Source organism: Pseudopodoces humilis, chromosome 14, assembly GCF_049639895.1.
Source record: "Pseudopodoces humilis isolate 2021_Gansu_Grassland_sample_001 chromosome 14, ASM4963989v1, whole genome shotgun sequence".
Lineage (NCBI taxonomy): Eukaryota > Metazoa > Chordata > Aves > Passeriformes > Paridae > Pseudopodoces > Pseudopodoces humilis.
In genome coordinates this window covers 7022640-7049480 of record NC_142213.1, presented here as the reverse complement: position 1 = coordinate 7049480, position 26841 = coordinate 7022640, and the positions used below count along the sequence as shown (strand labels likewise).

The 26841-nt window shown below is 57.8% G+C and overlaps 1 protein-coding gene across 5 annotated transcripts; it reads right to left on the bottom strand.

Moving 5' to 3' along the window:
- Positions 1–103: 103 nt before the first annotated feature.
- Positions 104–23042, bottom strand: CARMIL2 (capping protein regulator and myosin 1 linker 2). 5 transcript variants are annotated; one of them, XM_088062199.1, is made up of 40 exons: positions 22909–23042; positions 21689–21780; positions 21516–21566; positions 21164–21223; positions 19842–19963; positions 19389–19486; positions 18727–18797; positions 18033–18106; positions 16844–16919; positions 16679–16767; positions 16243–16337; positions 15995–16081; positions 15691–15800; positions 15256–15333; positions 15076–15152; positions 14876–14980; positions 14583–14652; positions 14342–14423; positions 13133–13229; positions 12791–12848; positions 12106–12278; positions 11393–11461; positions 10689–10782; positions 10521–10616; positions 9786–9914; positions 8717–8830; positions 8410–8585; positions 7840–7927; positions 7296–7412; positions 6756–6822; positions 5433–5704; positions 3799–3902; positions 2990–3395; positions 2613–2732; positions 2254–2290; positions 2008–2076; positions 1403–1801; positions 1117–1224; positions 776–886; positions 104–690 (listed from the first exon to the last, which is right to left on the bottom strand). In XM_088062199.1, the coding sequence occupies exons 1-40, from the start codon at positions 22946–22948 to the stop codon at positions 515–517; spliced, it is 4557 nt and encodes a 1518-aa protein (XP_087918325.1). In that variant the 5' UTR covers positions 22949–23042; the 3' UTR covers positions 104–514. The 5 variants fall into 5 exon arrangements, with proteins under 5 accessions (XP_087918325.1, XP_087918326.1, XP_087918327.1 ...); XM_088062200.1 differs by having other exon boundaries at positions 1403–1705; XM_088062201.1 differs by lacking the exon at positions 1403–1801.
- Positions 23043–26841: the final 3799 nt, after the last annotated feature.

The following is a 26841-nucleotide window of genomic DNA, read 5'->3' as shown; positions in this document are numbered from 1 at the left end:
TGCGTTTGGTCCAGAGCAGAGGGCAACACAGGAGAAAGCCACTGGGGTGTCAGGATCACGCTGGTGCCGTCAGGGAGCTGCGGGGATGGAGCTGCGTGCTGAAAGGCGGTGGGTCGTGGTCCCACTGATGGAAGCCTGTGTCTGGCGGGGGCTGGAGAGAGCGGTACCCCATGGGGTCAGGAGCTGGAGTGGTGAAAGTGCCTTGGGAACGCTTCCTAAAAATAGCTGGCTGCGAAAATCACCGGCTCCCCCGCTGCAGCCCACAGCAACACAGGGCACTGGGGACTGCAGCACCACTGGATGCAACCTGCAGGCTCTGACAGTCCCTGGGCATCCTGGGTGGTGCTGGTGGCCTGGCTGTCCCCATGTTGAAAATTGGGCAATGCCATCATTGGCACATCCATGCCAGCCTGGTGCCCCGTCTATCCTCTCTCCATCTCTCTGCCAAGCACCCCGGCACGGCGCACTTGCTTGCAGGGTTTTACTGGGAACAGCGTGGTGACATGCAGGGGCTTCACTGTCCCAGGGCCGGCTCCTCCTGGCCCGGCACTGGGCATCTTTGGTCTACGGCAGCTGAGTCTTGTGCATTCCCAACAGTTTGTGCCAGGGCTTGTGGCTGCTCACCCTCAGTGCCTGTGCCAGCCTGCGGCTCCTCCAGCCCGGCGCTGGGCCAGTCCTGCAGCGTGGCACCTGTACAGGTCACAGGTGCTGGTGTAAGCATGAGGGCACCCTTGGTACCCCAAAACATGCTTTAGCAGGGAGGGGAACATCTCACCTTCAGCATCCGAGGTTGGTCCAGGCTCACCCTCCATCTCTGAGAGGGACTCGTGCTTGGTCCTGTGCCTGAGCACAGGCGAACGCCGCAGGCGCAGTGGAACGGTGCCCACTGGGGGAAACAACCCAGCCCCATGTTAGGGTGGGGCACAGTGGCCTGGCTCCTGCTGGAACTGATCCCTGTGCCACATTCCCCTTGGGAACTTCCAGTGTGCCAGTGCCATTGTCTATCACCCACCAGCTGGGAGAGGCAGCCCCAGCACACAGATGGAACACCACCACCCACTTCTGTTGGTGTTAGGTGCAAGGAGGGCTTGGGGTCCCATTTCAGACCCAACTTACTTCCCAGCTCTGCCGGGCACTCGGGCTCCCTGAGCTGCTCCTCATGGACGGACAATGCTCGGCGGCTGGTCCCCCGTGGCGCTGCCAGCCGTGCCATCAGCCGGTTGTCTGTATAAGCAGTGGGGAGGTGCAGTTGGAGGATAGCCCACAGCACCCCACTTGACAGGCCCCATCAGCACCCAGCACCCACCGTGTGCTTGGCTCCCTGTTGCCCTCCATTCCCAAGGGCTCCAAGAACCGGCCAGCAGTGGAATGAGGCATCCATGGGCACCTCATGCATCCCTACCTTCAGTATTGGGTGGTGTGGGCAGGGTGGGCAGGGTGCCAGCACCCACCTCCCCACCATGGCTGACCCTCCGTGGCAGCGCCGCCGGCACGTTCCTGCCCAGCCGTGGCAGGCTGCTGCTCCAGCCCTCCCGGCCCCCGGGCTCTGGCAGCCCACTGGGCTCTGCTAGGGTGAAGGAGCGCTGGGGCTGGTCAGAGCTGGTGGCCGGTGGCTCAGCGGGCAGCTGCCTTCCCAGGGCTTTCCAGGCTGGCCGGGGCTCGGCGCCGGGCTCCGTCCTGGCGGCTGGGCTGCGGAAGGGTGCGTCTGTGGGGCAGGCAGGATGGAGCTGTGGGCGTCCAGAAGTGACAGCCCCAGGGATGGTTCTTGGTGCTGGGAACCAGCCTGCAGGCAGCCCAGGGACTGGGCAATGGGCTGGGTGTCCATGTGCCATCTCCAGGGATGGGCACCCGTGGGTGTAGGGCACCCTCCCAAGGGTGGAATTCTGCCCATATGCCTGTGCCCACCAGTCCCTGTTGGCTCCAGTCCCCATGCCTGGTTCTAGGAGAGGGGATAAAGCCCTCTGCCCCAGGGGCTGGTGTGACCCCCAGAATGCACTGCTGACCCACCTGTGGACACAGAATGCGTGCGGGCCTTCAGGGATGGGGGAGAGTCTGCAGAGCTGTCCACGATATCCCCTGCAAGCACAAGCCACCAGCCAGCATCAGTGAGCTGGGGTCTGCCCAGCACCACCAGCACTTAGCAAGAGGAAAATGTAGTGGGATCCACAGCTGGGAGTCCAAGGGGACTGCCCATGGCCACCCGTGGGTGCCCAGCTGGGTGGGGGTCAGGGTGGGGAGGGCACAGCCCCTCACCATCTGAACCGGCTTTCTTGATCTCGCTGTCTTTGCTCTGCAAGGGGGAAAAAACAGGTAAGGGGGCTGTCAGGGAGGCAGTGCCCACATAGACAATGGGTACAGAGTCCTGTTGCCAGGCTCTGATGTGGCTGCAGCGGATGGGTGCATGCCAGGAAAGGAGGGACAGACTGACAGACACCATGCAGTATATAGGAATTGACCCCTTGCAGTGTGTTAGGTGACAGGGCAGAGGCTATAGGCAGCACAGAGCTGGGTGCTGCCAATCCTGGTGGGGAGATGTCCCCCACTCTATGGACCACCATCTCCTACCCCCCTGGAGGGGCAGGGCCCACCCCAAAAATGGAACCGGTCCCCACCTGCTGCTTCTTGCTCTCAGCAGCCGGGCCCTTGGTGACGCCGATGCGATGGAGCATGACCTGCATGCGCTGCTCAAAGGAGCTGGACAACTCCCCCTCACTCTTCTCCAGTTGCCTCTTCTGCAGGAGAGACACAACCCTGCCAGGAACGTGGATCCACCACAGTACCTATGGCACCCACACTCCTGCCTGTGGGGCACCCACATTCCTAACTCCAGGCATGCTGCCTGATGGTGACACAGACAAGACCCAGGGGGGATGTCCCCAGCCATCACTCCAGTGATCCCCTGGTAACCCCACCAGCATCCATGGGTGGGAGCAGCACCCACCAGGTGAGATGAACAGTGGTGGTGGTTGGTAACTGTGACAGTGCTTACCTTGTCGTGCCTGACCCCCAGCGCATCCTCATCCTCCCCAGACAGCAAGATGAGTGACTGGGATTTGCCCTCCCGAGAGTACTTGGGCCGGATCCTCCGGGCAGAGTCAGGGGTCTGGCAGTGTTCAGGCTCTGCGTGGGGCTCGGCAGAGAGCCCCCCCTCCTCCGATTTACTCAGGGGCTTCCCTGACTCGCCTGCCTTGCTGGGGGCTCGTAAAATGTCACTGAGCATCAAACGCCTGCTCCTAGGGGCGGTGGGACCACCCTCAGGCTCCTTCTCACACCTTGAGCCCCGGCTGGATTTGGGTTTCTTGAAGGCAAAAAAATTCCCAATTTTCTTCTTGAGGGTGCGGGAACCAGAGGGAGCCAGAGGGGCTGATCCCAGGCAGGTCTCCGGAGTCGTGGGGCTGGGGAGAGATGAAGCATTGCAAAAGGTGAGCTCTAGGCTGCCAAGAAGTAAGGGGTCAGTTTTTTCCTCTGCCCACCCTAAAGGGATGGATCTAGACCCTGGACACATGACCTGTGATGGTAGTGTCCTGACAAGGGCACCCATTCCCAGCATGGTTCCCATGGGTGCTCCCTCATTGCCTCCCCGCTGTGGAACAGACTCCACAGACACATCCTGTGCATCGTGGCTGCCATCCCATTCCTCTTCCCCCAGCCTTGCTCTTGGTGACATCCCTGGGTGTGCTGTTTTCCCCTGCATCCCTTTTGCACTGGGACCAGCAGTGTTTGCAGGGAGGCTGCTGAAACCCTGGGGATGGGTGTGTGCTGGGCAGGTGAGGGGCCCTGAGCACCCCCCAGGCTTACGGCAGTGTTTCTGTGATGACCTTCTTGGCAAAGAAGTCCTCCAGCCCCTCATCCACGCGGGTGATGCTCCTGTCCTCGCTGTTCTCACAGGCCACGGGCTGCACCTGTGGGTGACAGCTGCTGTCAGCCCAGCACAGGGCAAAGGTGCCCCCAGGCATGAAGGTGTGTCACCCTCCCCTGGGCCTGATCAAGCAGGTGCCCCTGCAGGATGGGTGCTGGCACGCTCCATCTCGTACCCAGCATTAAAGCCAAACCATGGTGTTATCAGCTGTGTCCGAGCTCTAATCCTGCTCCCTCCCTTCAGCACTGGGATCTCCAGGCAGCCCCAGGCTCCTTCCAACCCCTTGCCTAGTAGAGTGGCTGAAGTATGGCACTTGTACTGTGGGAGAGGCTTTTGGCAGGGATGCTTCCTCCATCTGAGCTCCAAGAAAGGGACCCCTGCATTGCTGGAGGGTGATGGAGCAGGTGACCTGCCAGGACCCATATTTGCATCCTTCAGATGTTTCAAGTCCAACCTTGGAGTGCCACCACAGCCTGCATGAGAGCTACCTGCTCCATCCCCATAACAGTGGTCCACACCATGGCCAAGCTTTCCTCCATGGCACCTTCCTCTCCCTGGCATGTGGCACTGCATCAGTGGCTTCCCATCGATGAGAGGGAGGCGCTTCCCCATCGGTGGCATTTCAATCCATAATGACTTTTCATTACGGCTGGATTGATGCCGTTCAGGAGCCGTTCCAGCCATCTGAGATCTGCTCTCCCTGTCACATCATATCCATCAAAGCCCGTCCTTGCTCAAGCCTTGGCCCACCCTGGGTGCCAGGCGTGCCTGTCCCACTGCAGGGTGATGGCCCTGCCAACCTCCAGCACCCACCCTGCCTGTGGGACACAGCTGCTGCCTCCCCTCTGGCCCCGTGCCAGCCCTGATCCCACCATGATCCAAGGGCAAGCATCACCACAGCCGTGCAAGCCAGGGCTTTCCAGCAAGTGAAAGGATCCAGCTGCATCACGGTGGCATGGGGATGAGGTGATGCCAGCAGGATCCAGCCCCAGGGACAGTGACGGAGCTGGACTCGCCACTGACTGCACCCAAAAGTTACTTTTCCTTGGGGAAGGGGGGTGCAAAGACAGGATCGCCTGTTGGATGGGGGGAGCACAACCCACCTCATCACAGCTGGCAGAGCCCCACCAGCATCACCGGGAGCCGTGGTGGCCACCAGTGCTTCAGGGATGATGGATTTTGGATAAGGGGGAGCAAATGAAGCTCAGGAGGGACGCAGCTGGAGCCATTGCCGAACACATCGCTGGCCCTCTGCACCCAAACTCTGCAGGTTTTTTCATTCCTCTCCTGGCTCCCACCGCTCAGCATCTCCCAGTGGGGAGCAGGAAAGAGGATGGATAATTCCCTTCGCCCCCCCCCAGCCCCCTTGCCCATCCTTTCAGGCTGCCCCCCTCCGAGGAGGAGGCTCCGGCAGCAGCTGAAATGCAGAATAATAAACCCACCGCGTCTTTGCGCATCTCATTTTCTTGCCTTGCAACAAATACTGACCGCAATAATTCACCCAAGCGGAAAAAAAATGGGAAAAACACACCGAATACACCCCACCTCCCTTGCCAGCCGTGCCCCCCCTTACATTCGGCTTGCTGGGCGGCTGCTTGTGCCGGCGGTTGGGCCGGGGCCTGGCTTTGGTGCAATGCTCCAGCTTCTCGCCGGCGGTCGGCAGGTCCATAAGGATTCCGGTGGCGGTGGCAGGCTGCGTGGCGGGGAGCGAGCCGCTCGCAGGCTCAGCATCCTTTGTGGAGGCAGGGCGTGCCGGCGGCGCGGCGGGGCTGAGTGACGGCGGCGCCCGGTGAGCTCGGAGCCCGCTGGCGTCTCGACCCGCTGCCGGCTCCAGCTCCGAGACACCTACGAGAGGCGAGAGGGTCCCTGTTGACACCCGCCCTCGCCAGGCCTCCCCATCATCATCACCATCATCACCATCATCATCATCATCACCGACGCCGTCACCTTCGCCCACGCGTGGCGGGGCAGCGGGGCAGTGGCTCCGCCGCGGGGAGGGGAGCGTGGCCGTGCCCGCCAGGAGCGTGCGTGGCGGCTTTGCGGAGCAGCCCGGGATGGATCCTGCCACGGCCGCCGGAGGTTTGCGGGCAGGGGATGATGCTGTGGCGGGATTGTGGGGGGATGCTCAGGCAGGGGCCGAGCCAGCCCCGCAGGCAGCCCGGAGAGCTGCAGCAGGCAGCGGCGGTACGGCACGAACTCTGCCAGCGCTGGCCCGGTGAGCAGCACTCACGAACGCACCCGTTTTGCTCTGCAGGCAGCTCCTCACGCCCCCATGTACCCTCTGGATGGGTGGCAGGGTGCTGTGGGGCTCAGGGATACCCTGGGGACACAGGGGTGCTGAGTGCCAGAGTCTGCATGAGCTCTGCTTTAGCCAAAGCAGAGTCACCCATCAGCTGCTCATTATCTGTGCCCCCACTGAGATTCACTCCCCTCCCAGGTATGCAGGGCTCCGGGGACACCACCAGCAGCAAGGAAAACCCATGGGCAATGTCTTCTCCCCAAGGCTGTTGGGTGGGTGATGTCTATGTGCAGGGTGGACCATGGAATGGCCATGGGAGATTCCATGGCACCCACAATCACAGACAAACCTCCTACCCCTAACTGGCTATGTGGGGAGCGAGTTCAGGGCATTTACTCCACTGCCCAAGGGCACTGAGCCAGCTGAGGCCCGACACCAGCACAAGAGCAAGGTCAAGGTGAGCTTCCCCCACGGACCCCCACTACGGCACTGGGAGAGGCTCTCTGGAGGGTCCAGATCCTGCAGCCCTCAGCCCATGACCATGGGGGGCTCTGACCATGAGGTTGCTGCTGCGAGCCCCCTGCCCCTGCCGTGTCCCGTGGAGGCAGCGAGCGCCCGCTGAGCCGCAGCAGAGGGACAGTTCCGCGGTGACCTTACTTCTCACAGTTGGTGTGGGTCGAATGCTCCTGAAATGCTTGTTTCTCCTCCGCAGGGCCATCTTGTACTGCAGAGAGAGAGGGATGGTGGCAGCTCCGGCATGGACAAGCTGGCTGTGCCAAGAGGCATCCCATGGCAGCTGGAGCCAGCCAGGCTTCGCCCAGTGACGGATGCAATCCCTCCATCACCCCTAGGCTCCCAGGGCTGCACCCCTCGTCTTGTCCCAGCTCCAAAACTACCCACAGTGCTGGATTGAATACTTCCCCATCCAGAGCCATGCTCTACACTGGACCCCAGGTCCCAAAGCAGCAGGACAAGCAGCCAGGCTGCCACAAGGACACATTCCCGGTGCCAGCAGCAAGGCCTGGCAGGCTAATGGTCCCATTTCCCAGCACTAATTGCCTTAACACGGCCCTGGGGGGTGCCGGGGGGTGCGTGCACCCAGAGAGGCTGCGGCGTTAAGCCCGGCATCATCCGGTAAGGCGGATAAAGAGCGGTTATACCGCGGGATCACGCGGCGGCAGCGGGTCCAGACCCTACCTCCTCTGCGGCGAGGTCCGGAGGATTCCTGCCCCTTGCCAGCACGGTGGCATCGTCCTCAGCCGACTCCGGCAGCAGCACCAGGAGGTCGAGCCCCTGCTTGGAGAGGCTCTCTGCCTAAAACCATTAGGAAGCGCTTAAATTATCCCAGTGGCTGCAGCGTGCTCAGCTGCCCTGTGTGCTCTGTACTGCTCTGCTCCCTACCCACGGCTGGGATTTGTGAGCGGATTTAGGCCTGATTAGCCGGTGTCCAGCCCAGCGCAGCTGCCCTGCTGCAGGAGTCGCCTGTGCCCGGTGTCACCCCAGCATCCCCCACCAGGCAGCAGCGCTGGGACTTTGCTCAGGGTGTTAATGTTGTGTGACCACACTGGGAGAGGATTACCTGGGAGGAAAACCAGCCTGGGTAGGAATTGTCCTGCTTCCCAGACTGCAAATCCATGGTCACAGGATTGGTGTCCAGGTTGTCCTAGACAATATTGGGGTACCCAGATCCCCATCCTGCATCCCAGCCCCACATCCCCACACTGGCAGTCCCCTCACTCACCAGTTTGCACTGGGCGATGGTCAGGTCTCCCAGCACGGCATCCACGATGCAATCGGCTACAGCGGCTGTGACGGACAGCTTGATCTCACTGGGAGCAGAAAGAGCCCTCTCAGGGCCAGCACCCACCAACCCTGCAAGCCATGGGGTCACCTCCCCAGGAGGGCTTTGCTGAGGAGATGGATGCTTGGCTGTGGCACACAGAGGGGCTCCCAGGATATGTCCATGTACTGCAGCTTGTTGGGTCTGTGCTGCCAGAGCAGGAGTGGGAATAGGCACTGGCTGGGATGGAGAATGCCAAATGCAACCCATTGTTGATGGTCAGCACCAAACAAGGGGATGTGCCTGCAGGAACATCACTCCACGGGTTTCCCCAGCACCCTAGGGACTCATCCAAAGTGGATCCAAGCAGGAAGCAAAGTTACAGCTGGAAAAACACAGCAGCAGGACCCAGCACACCTCTACCACAATGCAGGGAGAGGAGAAGTTGGTAGAGAGCCCCCAGAAAGCTCCTCTGGCCCCATGGGTCAGTGCCAGTGACCGAGCAAGGAGGAAGAACAGCACATCACCCACTTCAGCTTGCTGAAGACATCGGTGACCATCTGGTCCAGGACAGTGCTGAGGCTGAGGTGGTCCTGGAGGCAGATCCGCTCCGACATGGCATTGACCAGCTGATCCCTGACCCCGCTCTTCTGCACCACAGCTGGGCACAGGCTGTGGGCCGTGTCCAGCACTGCCTGCATGATTGCCTGAAGTTTGGGGAGGAAAGGAAGGTTTCAGTTTATTTTTTATCAGTATTCACATGGTTTTCAGTAGACACCATCCCCCTTATCCTTGGGCCAAGGCTGATGAATATCCTGTGCTGCCCATGGGCTCCCACCTGGATTTCCCGGCTGCAGGTCTGTGATGCTTCCTCTGTGAGACACTCCAACTTGTGCTGCAGCTTGCCATTCTGGTAGGGGGTGTTTCCCGCCTCATACAAGAGGGGCAGGATCTGACATGGGAAGAGAGATGGTGTGGATCATCCCATGGCACCTCATCCTCTCTTCCCATATTTCCATGCATCCACGGCTGCCCCATGGAAGAGCATCACCTGCATCAGCTGTGGAGACCCAGTGATCTCTTGGCTTTGCTGGGCCAGGTTTGGGCATCCTCGTCCCTCGCAGTCCCTGAGTCCCCTCAATTTCTCCCCACCACCCACTGACTCTCCTTCCCCTCTTGCACCCCACTAAGCTGCTACCTGCATCAGGGAGAGCCTTAACCAACCCTTTCACCACCTTTCCAACATCAGTACTGTCTTCTTAAATCCTGTCTCTGCCAGATTAAGTAACCAGGGGGGTTCAAGGGAGCTGGGGAAAAGGAGAAAGGAGGTGGTTTGAAGAGAAGTAGAGGAAGAGGAGAAAAAGGTGCAATGGAGAGAGAGAACCAAGACCAGGAGGATCAAACCAGGTCTGACAGAGCCAGGGGCTGCCAACCTAACTTGATGGGTTTTGTCATGGGCTGATGGAGCATTCTCACTGCTGGGGTGGGATGAAGGTCCCCCAGGGAGGGATCCCTCAGTAATTCACTGGTGAGGTTTCTCACCAGTGTGGGCACCTGTGGGTTGCAGGGTGTTCTCAAGGTTGGAGCACCCCTCACTCCCAAGAAGGGACGTGTGAGCATGGGATGCCAGAAGAAGAGGGGTTGTAACCCTGTGGGGGGTGTGCACACAGCTGTGTGTCTCTGGGGCAAGGGGACTAAAAACATTTTGATCTTTGTTCTAGAAGGGAATTTAGAAACTCTCAGCTGTTCTTTAATGTTTGCAAGTGCTTGGTGTTGTGCATCTGTTGCATTGACATTCTGGAATTCCCTGGCTGCTGGTTAATGATGTCATTAACTAATCAATGCCCTGCTTCGATCCCGAAGGGATGCTGGGTGAGCTGAGGGGGTTTCCCACGCTGTGGACTCACACTGATGGAGAGGTTGGCGTTCCTGATGGCCTCCTCAGCACAGAGGATGTCCGCCTCCACCTCCCTGCCCGTGCAGGTGCTGAGGATGTCGACGTGCTTCTGCACACTCAGGCAGATCTCATTCACCATCTGGAGCACAGAGAGGCTGTGTCATGTGCCAGCACTGGAGCAGCACTGCCAGTTCCCCTCCTTGCTGTGACTTTCCCAGAGAAGAGTGTGCCTGGAGGGGGCATGGGCAGGTTACAGCCTCCAAGAGCATCCCTGCCTCATAACCAGGGATGCCACATGGCAGGGATTTGCTGGCAAGAGTGCACAGGGGTCAGGAACACACTGTATAGGTTATCTCAGCAATGCATATGCATGAAATGCATGGATGCAACCAGCAGGATTCCAGGAGATCTGTTTTCCATCCGCCCCCACCCTCACCATAGAACCATGAAATGGTTTGGGTCAGAAGGCATCTTAAAAGATCCTCTCATTCCAACCTCCCTGCCATGGTCAGGGACACCTTCCACTAGACCAGGTTGCTCCGAGTCCAGCCTGGGTTTGAACACTTCCAGAACTTTGGCATCCACAATTTCTCTGAGCAACCTCTTCCATCCCTCCAATCCGCTCTGCCTTCCACTCAGAAAAGGTTAAGAGGGTGTTTTGCTGCTTGCAAGAGCTCACATGAGCAACCCAGGGTCATTTTGGGCAGGGGAGGAGCAGCCCCATGCAGTAATTTGTGCATCAAACCTGTTCAGAAGAGGTGGTGAGGATGCCCTGCTGCAGCCGGAAGGTCTGTGCCGGCAGCGTTTGCCGCAGCTGGTTTCTCGTCAGGCAGGACTGGAGCTGCACAGGCAAGAGGCTGTGAGCAGTGATGGTGGCACCTGGCCCTGCATTCCCCAGCCCACATCCCCCCACCTTGTGCACGGCCTCCTCCGTCCTGTCGGGGTTGCTGCGGTAGGCCTGCGCCACGTCGCTCATCGGCAGCGGCATCGCCTTGAGCGTGTAATTCCTGTGGGGCAGAACGGGTGAGCAGGTGCTGCTCATCCCCCCTGCTCATGTCCCCATAGACATGACACAGAGCCCACCCAACAGCAGCCTGGACGTTTTCCTGAGGCCCAGCCCTGGAGATAGGGATGGCCAAACTCTGGCCCTCAGCACACCCTGCTGGGGTGGCAGTGACCGCCTGCCCCGGCTCTCCTCGCACCCCTTTGTCTTCAGACCTCCAGAGACCTGCACAGCTAAGCACCAGACAGGGTGGTGGGTGTGCTCAGCAGGTGAACAAACTCTGCCCACCTGTCATGGGCAAGGGGGAGAGGAGCATCACATCACCAGCACCAGCAGATGCCCCTGTGCTCCCTGGGGGCTCCTTGGGTGGCATGAGGCTGTGCTGGGAGTCCCTCAGCTTGGTAATGGGGCTGTCATCGCCAAATGGGTGTCAGGTTGCTTTCCTGGCTGCAAAGCCAGAGCTGTGGACCAACTCCCTTGGGACATGTTTGAAACTGTGTGATGGCCTTGCCATTCGAGGGGAAAAAAGGCCCTGGGGACAGTGACGTGCTGGTGACAGAGGCTCTTTTGCATGGTGGCAACAAGCCAGGAGGACCAAAAGGCTCCTTCCTTACCTCTCCAAAGCTTGAGCCACCTCTAGGAGTCCATGGGCAGTTGTGTTGTTCCTGTCCCAAACCACAGTCCTGCAAAAAGAAGGACCTGGGTGACCCCTGCCCACACCCACATGGCCCCGAGGCATCAGAGAGCCTAAAAGTGGGGTTAAAAATTACAATTTTCAGTATCCAAAACCTAAACTTGGACTTTGCAAGGAGCTATGACTCAGGTGGGTGCCTGGAGGGAGTGAAGGGCTGGGAAAACACATTCAGGCACCATCCTGCAGGCAGGGACAGACATCTCCCAGAGGAACAGCCCTGGCTGAACACCATTCCCTGTCCTCTGCAGATACCCCTGCTTTGGCTCTGTGTACACAATCTGGTCAAAAATGGTGTTTTAGGAACTGAGAGCATGAGGGGAGGGCTGTGACCACAAAGGTCTGTCTGTAGCACGCTGGGCTGTGCAGGAGCCTGGAAAAGAGGTGGCAAGTGCCAGGGCAGGGATTGAGCAGCTCTCTTGTTCTTTACATGTCCCCTGCCAGCACTGCCAGACGACTTCCATGGGTGCAAAATGCAGCCATAGCATCCAACCACGTACCAGGAGCGGTCCAGGACCACATCCATGACCAGCAGGAGCCATGACAAGCCTCCTCTGATGGCATCAGCATCACAACCATCACATCAGGGCCACCCAGCACAGCGTCACCCACACGGTGTTATAGAGCTGCTGCTACCTGAGCTTGGTGTTGATCTGCAGGGCCTTGGCGAGCATCTTGGCTCCCGTGTCCCCCATGGCATTGCCACTGATGTCCAGGGAGATGAGGCTGGTGTTACTGCCCAGGGCACTCAGCAGGACGTTGGTTCCCAGTTTGAGGCGCGATTCAGCCACAGACAGTGACTGGAGAGGCTAGAAAAGAGACAAGGAGGGGGACAGGTGGCCAGGACACGTCAAGGTGCGCGTCACCCTTCAGACACAGCCTCCATTCCTGACCAGCAGCCTCTGGGCTGGTGCTGGTTTTGGAGAGAACAAGTGATGCTGAACCCCAAGAAGCAGGAGGGCAATGAGTGCTTCAGCAACAGGCTGGATTTAGCTCAGATGCCTGGCAGACAGGAGAAAAGAGAGGGTTTTTGGGAAAGCTGTGCTGCATCCAGGTTACACCAAGTGTCTCCTCCATGCCTTTAGCCAGACACAGGTTCCCATTTTCCCAGATGAACGGGAACAGCTCCCACTCCTCTGTCTGAGTGTCTGCTTCAGACTGAGGAAAAATAAAAGCAGCAGGACTTGAATGGCAGTGGGAGAGAGGGAGGACTGCTCCCAGCCTGTGCAGGAGGGAGCTGGATGGCACCCTGGCACAGTGGTGGCTGAGGGTGACGAGGAGCATGGATGGGATGGTTGTGGTGGCTGAGGACTGGACTTACACAATCCTCTTCCTGGGTGAGCTGGACAATGCGGTGCAGGACATCCAACAGACCTTCCCTGCAGGAGAGATGGGTGTGTGTGAGAGGGTTGCTTGTGCGTGCCCTGGGGATGCAGAGGTAGCTGGCAGAGAGCTCTGTCTTCCCTCCCACTCTTGCCTGGGTTATGACCCATCTGTGACACTGCACCAGGTGCTGCTGACCCTCCCTGTCGTGTTGGAGTAGCCAGGATGGGCAGGCAATTCCTACCAGCCCTACCATGGGCTTTCAGTGGGGAGAGAGAGTCAAGGTGTGTGCACAATTCCAGGATGGTTCCAAGCCTGGGTGCTGCTGCTTTGCACTCACTTGGATTTGATGTTGAAGTTTTTCCCCAGGGAGACGTGCCTAATGGATTTGCTTCTGCCAATGGAGAGCACCAGTGTCACCATGTCGGGGTCAAAGCCTGCAGGAGACCGGACACATCCACCAAGATGCTCCAACAAATCCATGGCCAGGATATGTCAAAGTGTCCAGGTGGGGGTGGCACCAAGCTGGTCCCTCACAGGAGACCTTCAGAGCCACCAAGCTGCCACAGTGGGATGCTGGAGATGCCCAGGAACTTCCCTGGGCATCTTCCCCCCTTCCTGGCTTACCCAAGGAGACAAAAGACCTGTGCAGAGCTGGGGTCCCTGAGAAACGACCTCAGGGAAGGAGCAGCCACTGTGGGCACTCCTGATACTGGGGTGCCAAGGCTGTGCTGAGCCACGGGGGCACTAAGGGAGCTGGAGATGGCACTTGTTTTCTGCCATCCCCCAGGGATGTGCCTCCCATCACCCACCCACCACCCTGGACAGCATGGGGGGAGCTCAGCTTTCAGGCAGCTGCCTGCACTCCCATCCTCCAGGCTGCACCATCCCCAGGGAAATCGGGCAGAGACTTGGGCAGGGAACTGCTCACCCAGCAGCTCAACCAGCCAAGGGCACAAGGCACCAACCCACACCTGTGGAATGCCCCTCCTGCACAGAGATGCTCTGCTGGGAAAGCCAAAAATAGAAGCATATTTTGGCAAAGGTTGACCAGAGATTTTGGGTGGGAGCATAAGCTTTTGGAGCATTGGTGTCCTGAAGGACTCAGCTTTCCCAGAGCCATTTGGCTACTGAGGAATTGCACGGTCTGCTGTGAGATCTCAACAAGGCTGTTTGATAGTTTAGGGCCTTTAGGTGAAATTAACAGCTGGCAGAGGTGATGTTTGTGAGGATTAGCATCACTTGCCCATGGCTTCGGAGGCCACAGCAGAGGCTGACAGCAGAGGCAACAAACACCTGCAGAGAGGTGGGAAGAGTTTCTGACCAGGAAAACCCTTTCAGTGCTTCAAACCCTGAACCAGCAACACAAGACCACTTCAGATGCAGTGAACTGAAGAGGACTGTGCCAAGAAAGATATGAAATGAGAAAGTTTGGCAAGTCTTGAGGCAGGAGGGCATAAAGATACCCCAATCCCTGTGCTGGGTGACTGGACATGAAGGTCTGGGAGATGGAGGAGATCTTCTCCAAGGCTGGGAAAAAGCAACCTACCATTGTCAGACAAGTCCAGGTGGCTGATGGAGCTGGCATCAGGGATGAGGTCCTGGATGACTTGGGCCCCCGCTGATCTCAGCTTGGAAGAAACAGCAAGACATCAGTACAAGGGGAGGCAGCGAGCCCTGCAAACGAGATCCTTCTGTCGGGGAGGTCAGACAGGGCACGGGCCTTCCCACACTGCCTCAGTGGGACTGCCTGGCCAGAGGGGTGGTGCCCATGGCTGCTGGGCCCTCACCTCACAGCTGCTAAGATCCAGGTGCAGGTCACTGATGTGACTGTTGTCTGCCAGCCCTTGCAGCAATGCCCTGGAAAAGTCACCAAAGCTCCCCCATCGGTGCAAGAAATGGGGGAGCACCTGCCATAGGGCACACCCAACAGTCCAGGCAGTGGGAGTGGGATGCTGGAGAAGGCATCCTTCCCAGAGCTCTGCCTCCCACAGCCCTTTCCATCCATCCTCCCCACCAGCCCTGACCAAGGTCTCCCCAGGCTCTGCTCACCCCAAATCCAATCCCCGCTGCCCAATCGCACCTTACGACATCGGCTGGCAGCTTGGTACCTGCCAGGGAGACGTGTCTGAGGGAGCAGACCTGGCTGAAAAACTCCTTGATGTCAGGGGAGATGGTTTTCACCCTCCTGAAAAGGACGGTGGCAACAACATGGCAACAACTGCAACCCAGCACCAGACACCCCCTGGGTACCAGCCCCCCTCACACCATCCCAGGGCTCACCTGTGGGAGTACACGTTTTTGGAGAGATCCAGGTGGATGAGGCTGGTGTGGGATCCATGGAGCAGGGCTCCAAAGAGCTGCCAGGGTGGGGATGTGAGCCATGTGGAGGAGGAGCCAGGGGAGCTGCAGACCCCCACAGAGCCCAGGGCTCACTGCCAGGACCCCCTGCATGGTACTCACAGCATCCAAAGGACAGTCTGTGCCAGCCAGGCTAAGGTGGGAGAGCGAGTGGCAACGGTGGAGGAGGCTCTGCAGGTTCTGTGGGCAGAGGGGGCTCAGCAGCTTTTCCCCTGAATCCCACCCGCCCCCACCCAGCACCCTGCAGCCCTGGGATCCCAGTTCCAGCCTGTCTCCTCCCTCCCACTGAGCACAGGGGTGAATCCTGCACACAGGAACCCACTCGTGGCATCTCCCACACTCCCACAAGGAGGTGCAGGGGGATGTCCCCAGGGTGTCCCCAGCTGCTCCCAGGCAGGCACGGGGTGTTGCAGCCGTGATGTTCCCATGCCTGAAGTGCTGTAGGGCAGGGCACAGACCAGAGGAGACCAAAGCCATCCAAACCACAGGACAGAGACTGGGTGATGTCACCCACCCCATCACAGCGTGCATACTCACACTGATGTCATCCCCAGCCAGGGTGCCAGGGTTTCCAGAGAGGTCCAAGTGCCGGAGGGAGAATCCAATGGCTTTGTTATCTGTGAGGGCCTTGCATAACGTGCTCATCCCTGCTCAAAGAGAGTGGGAGAGAGGATGGCCATAGGCTCCCTGCCCTGGGGAGAGCCATGGAGCAGAGCAAGGGAACTTCCCTCCGGGTGGGGCAGCAGGACATCGCATCCATGAAGGTTCCCTTTCCAGGGTGTCCCTGCAGCCCCTCCAGTCACTCCTTCTGTGGAGTGGGGCAAGGGCATCTGGGCTCTACCTTTGGCTGTGAGCATTGTCCTGGCCAAGCTGAGGCTCTGCAGACCCTTGGAACTCTTCTCCATGTGCCGGCTGAAGGCAGTGACCCCTGATGAGAGCAGAGAGCTCCGAAAGGCTGTGCCAGCACCACCGGATGTCCATCCCACCCTGAGCTGCAGCCTCCAGGGCAGGAGGCAGCTGCTGGTGGGATCTGGAGTTGATCATCCATTTTGGTGAGTGTAAACTCATCCCAGCCCAGAATTTGAGTACCTCTATCTTCCAGCTGGTTACCAGAGAGGTTGATGGTGTGCAGAACAGAGTTGGGATGGCTGCTGAGCACCTGGGCCATCCTCTGCACAAAGTCACTGTGGGAAGAAGGGTCACCCATGTGAGCAATGCTTGGACACCTCCAGGAGACACAGCCACCAGCCCTGTAGTCTTACACAGACATGCCACCAGCTCCTGCCTGTGTGGCAGACCTGGCTCCAGCTGAGCAGCCAGAAGGCAGCAGAGCATCTCCAGGGCTGGATGGTATTCACTGGCCTTCCAGGCTATGGGAGTCTCTGCTCCCCCTGAGCTTCCCAGTGTGGAGGGGATGGAGCACCAACCCCTGGCACAAGGGTCTGTGCATGGACCTCCCTGCTGCATGCACTGAGGGAAGAACCACCAGGCTGCCAAGATCCTGCTCATCATTGCCTTCACTTACGCCTTCAGCCCACTGTTCTCCAGCACCAGCTCCTCCAGTGTCACTGATTTGCTGAGCATGTAGAGCAGCTGCTCTGAAATCTCCTGATTCTGGTAGGGAAGAAGAAAGCCTTTCTGGGAACCTGGCCACCTCTGGTACACCCAGAGCCACAGCTCCAGCACTCACCAGCCTGAAATCCTTGCAGGAGAGCTTGGTGAACCACAGGTTGAAGGACAAGGCAGCAACGCTCAGCGCCACATCCCTACAGGGTGACAGGGATGAGGGAGTCAAGGGCCAGGAAGAGCCAAATCTAGTCCCAAATGGGTGACCCAAAACACCCAATTGGGGTGTGTCCCAAAACATCCAGCCCCAGGGTGCCCCAAGATACCTGGAGTGCCCCAAGATACCCAGGATGCCAGAACACACCCATCCCATGGTGCCTCAGCACATCCAAACCCAAGGTGCTTCAACCCTCGGATGCTCCAAGACACCCAACCTCAATGTGCCCCAACACAATGTTCAGCAGAACAGCACTGGGCATTGTGGGTTTAAAGCAATCCACAGGTACAGGTCATCTCCCCCACATTATTGCCTTGGGGAAAATTAAATTAATCAAAATATTTGCATACTTCCATCTAAACTTTGCAGTTTAAATTATCTTTAACTCTGAGCTCTCATATGAGCAACACCACAGGTTTTGGTTGAGTGGAAACAAGTTTCTTTTTTACTTCCTCGTCCAAAGAAATCTCTAAAACTGTCTCCTTTTTGGCCAGCTGAACACAGATCCTCTGTTCCCCAAAACACTCAGCCCAGAACTTTGACTTGCTGCAGCCCAGCCTGGCAGTTGCCTCCCCTGAGAGCTGAGCCCTTGCTCCATCGTTCTTGGGATGGAGACGTGGCTGAGCCCCACAGGGAGAACTCCAGGCACAGCTGGAGCTCACAGCCCCACTGTCAGGTTATAATCAGGTGATAACAAGGCTATAAGAGATATCTGGGGGGCTAGCAGGGAGCAGTGCAAGTTTCAGGGCAGCAAGTGGCACCGGCTGCTTTGCATAGGGAAACACCTGACAGCCACGAGCTGCAAGAAGCCGCCTTGACATTGGGTTTTCAGCCCCATAAACAGCTCCCCAGGCTGATCTAAGAGCTAAAAATAAACAGAGAGGATGCCTGGACTCTCAGCTGCTGCCCCATGGGGCTCAGAGCACTTGGTGAGGGGGTGTCAGGCTGCAGATGTGGCATCCCTGGGGCGTGTAAGCAATAAAAGCTTCTAACATGGGCAGAAAAGCATGTTGGGCCCCCCAGTAGGGGCAGAGAGAATGAGGATGAGTGCTGGTACATGGGACACTGCAGGCAGCATGGCTGGGGAGGCTCTCACCTGCTCTCCAGGTGGCTGAAGTCCAGGAGGTTGAATTCCCGGCAGTCCTGGCTGTGGTAGATGTTGTCCACATCCTTCCCAGAAGGAGGGACACATGGATCAGGCACAGCCCTGGGTCCTGGGGTGGGGCTCAGGTGCCTGGTGCTGCTGGAGGGAGCTGAGCCCTTGGGGAGCCTCTTCTGGGAAGTCTCTTGCCTAACCCCAAAGCCTGAAACCTTCCCTAAAGCTCTGGCTGGCAGGGGACATGTCCTGGCTTGGTGGGACAGATTGGTGAGTCTTGGACAACTTCTGCAGGGAATGGTCAGAAGGCAACACAGCCCAGGCTGGTGGGAGTGAGGGTGTAGGGAGAGATGAGCTGGGATCCGTGTTCAGTGGAAGGGGGACAGTGAGTCCTGCTATGGCTAGGTCCCAGCAGGATTCTCCTCTTACAGGACACAGCAAGGTCCCAGATTTCCAGGGGCTCTCCTTAGGTCACAGTCTGGGGAACAACCTGGTCCAAGGCACACCACTCCCACCTGCACTTTGATTCCAGCCCACCAAGGAGCAGGGGGCACTCGAGCCAGGCAAAGCTGCAGTGCCCAGATCTGGGCTGTCCCAGCCCCAGCACCTCCATGAGGCACCCACAAGTGTCCTGCTTCCCTGCCCACCAAGTGGCACACCACCACTGCTCCATCCGTGGGATGGACCAGCTTACCCACTGGATCTCCTCGCGGAAGGCAAAGCCGTTGTAATCACACAGAGCAGCGTAGGTCTCTGAAAAGCCCCCTGCAAAGAGAAGGCAGTTTTGGGGGCAAACCTCCCCACAGGAATACAGACAGAACTTTGGGGAGAGTGAGAAACAGGAGAGGGATGACAGGGACTCAGAAGTGATGCTGAAGGCTCCCCCTTTCCTCCTCGAAGGGGAGAGAGCTCTACTGTCAGCCCCCAAATGGGGGCTGTGGGTTGCTTTGCTGATCCATGTGGATTCCAGGCAAGGCACATTGCTATGGTGATAATGGAGGTATCCTGCTCCAGACCAGGCTACAGGAAAAGCTCCTGGCTCTGCAGTGGTGCCATATGAAGTGATGAAACCATGCACAGCTACAGATTCTTGCAGTAGATTCTGAGCAATATTGCCTGCTGACCTCTTCTTCCTGGGAAGCTACATCCCCTCAAACCTGCTCCTGCCCCATGGAACAGGGGTGGACAGCAGACCCCAGTAGCAGTGCTTCAGCTGACCAAAGCCAACACAGGTGCCCTGCCAGCAGAGGTGGGGGCTGTCAGCAGAGCTGCTGTTGATGGATGCAGGGCTGGAATGGTCCCCAGGGTGCTCCAACCCTCCTGGTCTTGCCTGAGGGAGGTTATGGCAGGACTCACCACAAGGCCCAGGGTTGCTCTGCAGCATTTCCTCCAGTGAGTCTGTGATCTGCTGGATCCTCTCGTACAGGCTGGGTGGGGAGTTCTTGAGCAGCGTCCTGGGGAGGGAGCAGAGGGGTGTGTCAGGGTGGGCCAGGAGAAGAGCATCCTCACCACTTTATGATTAGCTACAACCCTCAAGTGTAGGGTGGCCAGAAATACTCAGTCAGGGAACAGGGTCTCACCTTCATCCAGGTGTTTTATTCCTGCTAAAACACTGTTGTAGACCCATCCCATATTTGTGGTTTTCTAGCTGCAGGTGTCCTGGTTCATGGGGGGTGGGTTGGAGCTAGAAGATCTTTAAGGTTCTTTCCAACCCAAACCATTACAGGATTTTATGATCTGGAGCTCTTCTGGGCAAAGGGGTTGCTCTGGTTTTTACACCACCACCCCTCAGGAGCAGAGGACCCTTACCCAAGGGATGAGTCTGGAAAGACCTTCTTAAGTGACATGGTGACATGGATAACAACTTGCTCCAGATCATCCAAGGACATGAACCGGAAGCCATAAGATGCTGCATCTGTTTCTATGACAACCTGCAGGGTCCAAAGGACAAGAGATGCCTGAGCGAGCTGGCAGCACACAGCGTCCCCAAGCCCCCAGACACAACGGTGACAGCCATCAGCTCCTCAGTGCCAACCCAGCCAGAGCACCATAAGCACAGGGAATGCTGCAGGCTCCAGGAATTTAGGATAAAATACATTACTGTGCCAGAATAAGGCATAAACCTCCTGAAAATTCAACTTAAGCTGTTGCAGAGGCAGCCCGATGCAGTGAGGTGAGATCAGCCTTGTCTCTGCCTGCAGCAGCTGCAGCTGGAGGATGGAGGTTTTCCTCCCTGAATTTATTTAATCGAGGTTTAGGGCTTTTTTAGCTTATGGTTCCTACCAAAAAAAAAAAAAAATCCCATGGCAACATGCTCCCTGATTTAATTACACGCTGATTGAGGCGTGGGAGCAGGATGACAATTATCTGCTGGCATCGCGCGAGGACGGCGGAAGCGCCGGTGCCCGGGGCTGTGGAGGCTGGAAAGCGTGGGACTGCCTGCACATTAACAATCCCTGGGCTTTCCATATCCCAGTCAGATGTCTCACCCCCCTCCACCCTGAGGTTTCAGCTCCCTGCACCCCTCTGTCTCTGCCCAGCTCCTTCAGTTCTCTCCCGGAGCTCAGCCAGGCTGCCTGCTGAGCAGCAGAAGCTCCGTGTGCAGGCTGAGGCCATGGTTGCTGATGATGCTTTAACAAGAAAAAGCCAGAAAGGACATTAGAAAGGACCAGACACGAGGGTAAGCAGGACCACAGCCCTATTTCAGCCAATACATCCAAGCCTTGGTATCCAGCTCCTTTCTTCCATGGTTCCCACTGCCACATCTGCTGTGCCCGCTCCTCTCTAAGAGGATTAACGGGGTTTAAAACACCCTCCTGCTAAATTTGTCTTCACCTTGGTAAGCCTGCAGCCTTTTGTCACCTTGTCCCTGCTGAGCAGGAGGTGGCATGGCCAGGCGCTGTCCGTGGATTCCGGAGGGGAAGAAGTGCAGGCACCCCCCAGCACCCCTGGGTGCCTCCCTGCACCTCCAGCTCCAGGGAAATACCCCTGATGAGGAGCAGCACTCAGTGGGGGACCAGAACACCCCAGATCCTGTGCCGGGCTCTGGACCAGGGTTTGCCATGGGGGACTGGGAAGAAGCAGGGGGTAACGCCCAGGTTGGGTTTGTCCCCGTTGCTGGTGGCACTCACCACACTGGGCTCTTGGACCATCATCTCCCTCACCTCCAGGAAGCTGAAGCTGCTGTGGACCTGTGTGTGAGAGGAGCAGGATCAACCCCAGTGCTGATGGAAAAAGGAAACCCAAGGGTTCCCTCCCAACTCCCACACTTTTCCATGCCTCAAGCAGTGCTTGGCCTTGGCTCCAACCCTTCACCAGCCCCCAAACATGACCCCCTCCCCTTTCCCCCATCTCTCTCCTCATCCTGCTCTTGAGGACTTCCCAGACCCAGTGGCCCAGGTGACTCATGGGTCACTCCCCCCAGTGCCCCAAGCCCCCCAGGAGCCCCAGGGCTGTACCATGGCACAGGGTCCCCACACTCACCCTCACTGGCAGCATCACAGGCAGCACATAGGCTCGCCAGGGTGTCAGGACCTAGGCAAGGTGTGACAAGAGACCATGGTGACATGCGAGCCACCCCTGTCCCTCACTGCAGCCATTAAACACCTTCCTGGGAAAAGCAGGAAAGCAGGAACCGGGCTGGACTCTGCACATACCAAGATAAAGTCCTCATACTTGGATTTCACTTGCAGCTGGATGCTCAGCACCAGGAGCACCTTCTTTGTCCCCAGGAAGGTGGTGATGCCCTCTGAAAATGTCCACATGAAATTAGGTGGCTGAAGTCACCTTGGTCCTCTCCCATGCACCCTGCTGCTCCTGGGGATACTGTCCTCACCTGAGTCATCTTCTCTGCCTCCACACCTGACAATCAGACCCTGGCTGCTCTCAGACAAACCTCACACCTGCGGCTCTCCGCTGCTCAGGTGATGCACCGACCTCCCCATCTTCTGCCACAGCCTAAGCACAGGGCTTTGGGGCTGCTGGTTCACACTGCCCGTGCTGCCTCACCCACTGGAAGGTGGCACTGAGTGATAAGAGAGCCCTGATTTCTCTTCCTTCCTTTCCATATTTACCACTAGGGAGCAGCTGGTCACCCAAGTCCTTCCTCCCCACAGAGCAGCCAGACTCCCCAAGTTCAGTGGGCCAGTGTGAGCATCACTCCTGCCTTGAGCACCACCTCTGTGCCTTCCTGATTCATGCCTCTCGCTGGGATAAACAGGACCAAAACCACAGCTGTCCATCACTGTGCAGAGCAAACCAGGCTTTCACAATGACATCAAGCCCACTGGGTCCAGTGGCTTGAGCCACATGTCCCCAGAGACCCACCCTGGTAGAGCTGGGACCTGAGGCTGTGGGGACACGGTGACCCAGCTCCTTCTCACCTCACTGCAAGCCTCGGTGGGGCTGAGGAGGCTGAAGGACCCTGAGATGTCTGTGGCCTTTTGCTTTTTCAGTCAGCCAAGAGAAGGCTGTGAGCAGTGGTACTTCACTCCCACACTGAGCTGCAGGCTGTGCCTTCCTGGGCAGCTGCCAGGGACCCCCAGCTGGCCAGAGGAACCCAAGCCCATGGGACTGAGCAGCACCAAGCTGCACCCACAAATCTGGCAGCTTGAGCCATGCAGAATCCCATCCTTGGAGAGCCAGGTTATCTGGGGATGCTCTTGGTCCAAGGTCCATCCTCAGGCAAATGAGTTTTACGGACAAGAGGAACCCCTAGACACCGCATGGGCCCCCCTGAACCTCAGCTGTTGCAGCTGAGGGAGCCAAAAGTGACTCTGCCAAGCCCAGCGAGGCAAATTTGGGCCAAGCAGGCCCCGTCCGGGCGGATTCCATGTGGCAGCGATGCCCCGGCAGCGCGGTGGCGGGCGATGCTTACCTTGCAGCTCAGTGGGGATCCCTCCAGGGGATGCAGCCATGGTTGGGACCACGGGGTCACCTGCCCGGGGATGCGGGTGTCAGGGCAGCATCCTTGGGCGCCGTGGGAAGGGCACCCTGCCGGGAGGAAGCGCTGAGGTTCCCAACCGGCAGCGCCGCCGCCTCGGTGCCTCCTCCCCCTCCCGGTGCCTCTTCCTGCCCCGTCAGGCGAGATTTACCGCCTGAGCAAGAGAAGCGAAATGAAAGCGACGGTGCCCACGGCCCACCGGCCCCGCCGGGAGGAGAGGGCGTCACTGCCCTGCACCCTTCTGCTCCCGTGTGGCTTCCCCTGGGTGAGCAGGACACCCCTCCCGGCACGGAGCATCTCCCCATAGTTCCAGCCTTCCAGGGCTGAGGATCCGTGACCTCCCCCTATCTCCCGAGGTGCTTCATGGGGACACATTTCCGCCTGAAGATGGCTGGTGAGTGGGGTAAGGGTAAGTCTACCCTTCCCAGCACTGGACAATCAGCCCAGCTCCATCACCTTGCACTGGGAATCTGCAAGGGGAGCTAATGGAGATGGGTGCTAGTGCCTGCTGCAGGCTGCTCTCTGGAGGATGGATGCTGGTGCCCGTGGCAGGATGCTGAAGGAAGGGCACAACAGAAATGCCCCAGGTGTCCTGCCAAAGTGACGAAACTGCTGTCCCGCAGCAAGGGCGAGAGGCAAAAGCCAAGCGACCTCCTTGGAGCACATCAACCACTCCACTCATGCAGGAAGGTTTTGGACCAGGAAGCACTACTGTGTCCCATGACATGCTGCAGAGCTTCCCTGGACTCAGGATTTCCCCCTGTTGGCTCAGCTTGGCCCCATTAGGGACTCAGGAGAGGTGCTGAGGGAGAGGCAAAGCTGCTCTCAGCCAGCAGCCTGGGTCTCTGGGACCAGTATCCATCGGGATGGAGGGTGACAGCAGCTGCCTTCTTCCCCTAAATTGCCCCTTTCTGACAAACTTCCAAGCTCCAGGCTCCAATCTGCCAACCAGGAGCTCGCCAAGCTTTCCCAGAGGTCGAATGACTCAGGAGAAGGTGGTCCCTGGAAGGGATGGGTGACTCTGCCCTCCCACCACATGCACTCGGGGCCACGGTGCTTCTGAAACCACCTCGTGTGTGAAGGCAAAGGCAGGAATTATCTCCCTGTAGGGACAGTGTCTTCACAGAGCCCAACCACAGCACAAAGCTCTTTTCAAGGAGGTGACTGGGGAGAACCCGGCTCAGGGCAAAGACCAACCTCTGCCAAGGCACCTCCTTGAGCCGCCTGAGCTACGTCAGCAGGTGGACGAGCACCAGGAGGATGAAGAGAACAGTGTTCACCGCTCCAGTGGAGTCAGCGGCCACCAGCAGCAGTCCTGGATGGATCCATGTTTTTTCCAGGATGAAAAGAGGCCAGGCTATTGGTATCTGAACTTTTCAAAAGGGCACCATCTCCCAGCTTTGTCATGCAAGGATATATATTCAGGACACAGAGGGAGCAGCTGTCCCTTTCACGCATCAGAATGGCTTCTGTGGAAGACTAGAAGCACACAGAAGCTCCAGGCAAGCTGGCATCCAAGGTTCATTCCCCAAAATACTGGTTCCCACATGCTGGAACATTCTGAGTACCAGTGCAGCAGGACCTGTACTCCAGGAGTGGGCCAGAGATCCATGTGCACAAGTGTTCCCTGCCTCTGTGCAGGCCCAGGCACATCAGGGTATCTGGAGCAACACACCTCCTCTGTGTCCAGCACAGATCAGCAGCCCGAGCAGCAGGGATAGCAGCCAGGCCAAGTCATTGGCACAGTGATGCTCCTTGGATCCATCCCAGCCCTGGCTTTCCACTCAGAGCCCAAGACCCAGCTTTTCCAGTACTGATAACAGCTTGTGGGTTGAGCAGAATTGTTCTGTCCCTGTTCAGGCTTTGGATGCTGCCCTGGATGTGTGTCCTCAGCATTAGGCTGGGATATTGCTCTGCATCTCTCCAGAACTGCTCCTCCAAGGACAAACCAGAAGCCTGCAAGAGGCACAAGCAGAGATTCCTGCCCAAGGCACGAGCCTGAGCTCAAATCAAATAAATCCCAGCCTGCATAACAGGACCATTGACTGAGCAAGCACAGAGAAACCAGGTCAACTGAGCAGATCACAAGGTAACATGCCAGGCTGAGAAAAGGAGGATGGACACAGGGTGACAGCTTCCATCCTCACAAAACCTCTACTGGGGTCTGTGAAGAGAGTTCTAAAATCAGTTCACAATAAAAAAGTTGCTCAGAAATCGCTCCTCAGATCTGGGTTAAGGGCTAGGGCTATGCTTAGGGTTAGAGCTGAGAGCCAGAGAGCCAAGAGCACCAGGAACACTGGAGTTGGAAAAGGCCTGCCAAGACAATCATGGCAAGGCCCCAACATTGCTGCTCCTACTCCTTTCTGATCTGGATTCCCCCATTGGAACAGGCATCTCAGCCCCAGCAACGAGCTTCCCTGTGCCTCAGGCTAAGGCTTCAGAGAGCTGTGGAGCCTAGAGCTCCAGGAACACTGGCACTGGAAGAGGCAATTGTAAGGGCATCACAGCAGGGTGATGGTGCCTGTGGCAGGTACCTGCCAGAGCCTGGATGTCGCACATCTCCCAGCCTCTCGGACTGCCAGCACCTGTGTCCGGTGGGAGGGGCTGGCTGGGCTTGGCTGACAGTGAGGTTCCCCCCTGCCCTGCCCCAGAGCCACCCATCCCCTGGCTGAGCTGTCAGCCACAGACTCTTGGGGTGGTGGTGCTCACCTGGGCCCCGACAGTGCCACCTCAGGGGTGGGCACATGAAGGTCACAGGGCTTAAAGGAGAGAGCATGAGGTCAGCACATGGTCACAGCCCACAACCCTTCATGAAGCGGGGTTTCCTCAGATGAACACGCCAGAGGCCACTCGGCACCAACCACACCTTTGGTCTTTGGGCAAACAGAACCTCTCAGGCTCTCTTCCTTTCAGCCTCCCAATAAGCTGTTCACATACAGCCACCTCCTTCAGCTCTTCTGAATTCCAGGAGAGCTGGAGTACCTGCTTTGGTGTCACCCAGGCCTGGGTACAACAGCACAAGCTGCTGCACATGAACACTCACACAGAACAAGAGAGGTCTCTGCTGGAGCAAGTGTGACACCTCCTTGGGCCACCACCACCTAAAACAAAGCCACTGCCCCATCCTTCACACCCCACTTGTCAGCACTGGGTTGAGCCACAGGGTTTAAGAGATGATGGTGGTTCTCCTTAGAGATCCCAGGGACACCTTTGGTTTTCCCACACACCACAAAGCCTCCCTAGCTCCAGGCTTATGTAAAGCCACCTCAGCATTGCCTCAGACTGAAACATCTTTGGCTTCTGAGTACACAAGCTCCTTGCCCAGCTGGGAAAGCACTTGAGGATTTACCCATTTCTCAGCCAGACCTGACTTCTCACAGAAGCAGCCCTTACACAACCTCTCCCACCTGCTGCAACAAGCCTCCAGCCTGCTCAGGACTCCAAGCTTCCACCTCCAGACAGGCTTTCCCTGACAAGTCCATCTCTCAAGACCAGGGATAACAAGTCACCACACACACCTAGTGAAAACCAGAACTAGCAACTCTTGTGCTTGGTTACAGTCTCCTAAGCAGTGTCATCTGCAGTGACTCCTGTACCAGCAGTAGGAGGTTCTATCCTGAACCTGCAGTCACTGCCCACAGCTGGCACCCTAAACTGCTGTCAGAGGTAACTGAAAAACACACACAGAAACCCCACCCAAGTACCAATCCCATTTTTCAGAAAGAAATGGAAACGATATTCCTGTTAACTAAACCATCAGCTATAACCATTTAAAATCACAGTCAAAACAAACAAGTAACTACTCCCATGTTACTCCAAGCTCAAGCTGTGAACGCCAACATTTGCATTTTACATCCTCCCTCCTCT

What these genes read in the sequence shown, in the direction of transcription:
- CARMIL2 (XM_088062199.1), bottom strand. Translation starts at nt 22,948, where the DNA reads ATGGCTGCATCCCCTGGAGGGATCCCCACTGAGCTGCAAG. An exon ending in AACTTCAACATCAAATCCAA is followed by an intron (nt 12,849 to 13,132) that starts GTGAGTGCAAAG and finishes TCTCTCCTGCAG; the next exon opens with GGAAGGTCTGTTGGATGTCC. An exon ending in CACACCACCCAATACTGAAG is followed by an intron (nt 1,225 to 1,402) that starts GTAGGGATGCAT and finishes CTGCTTATACAG; the next exon opens with ACAACCGGCTGATGGCACGG.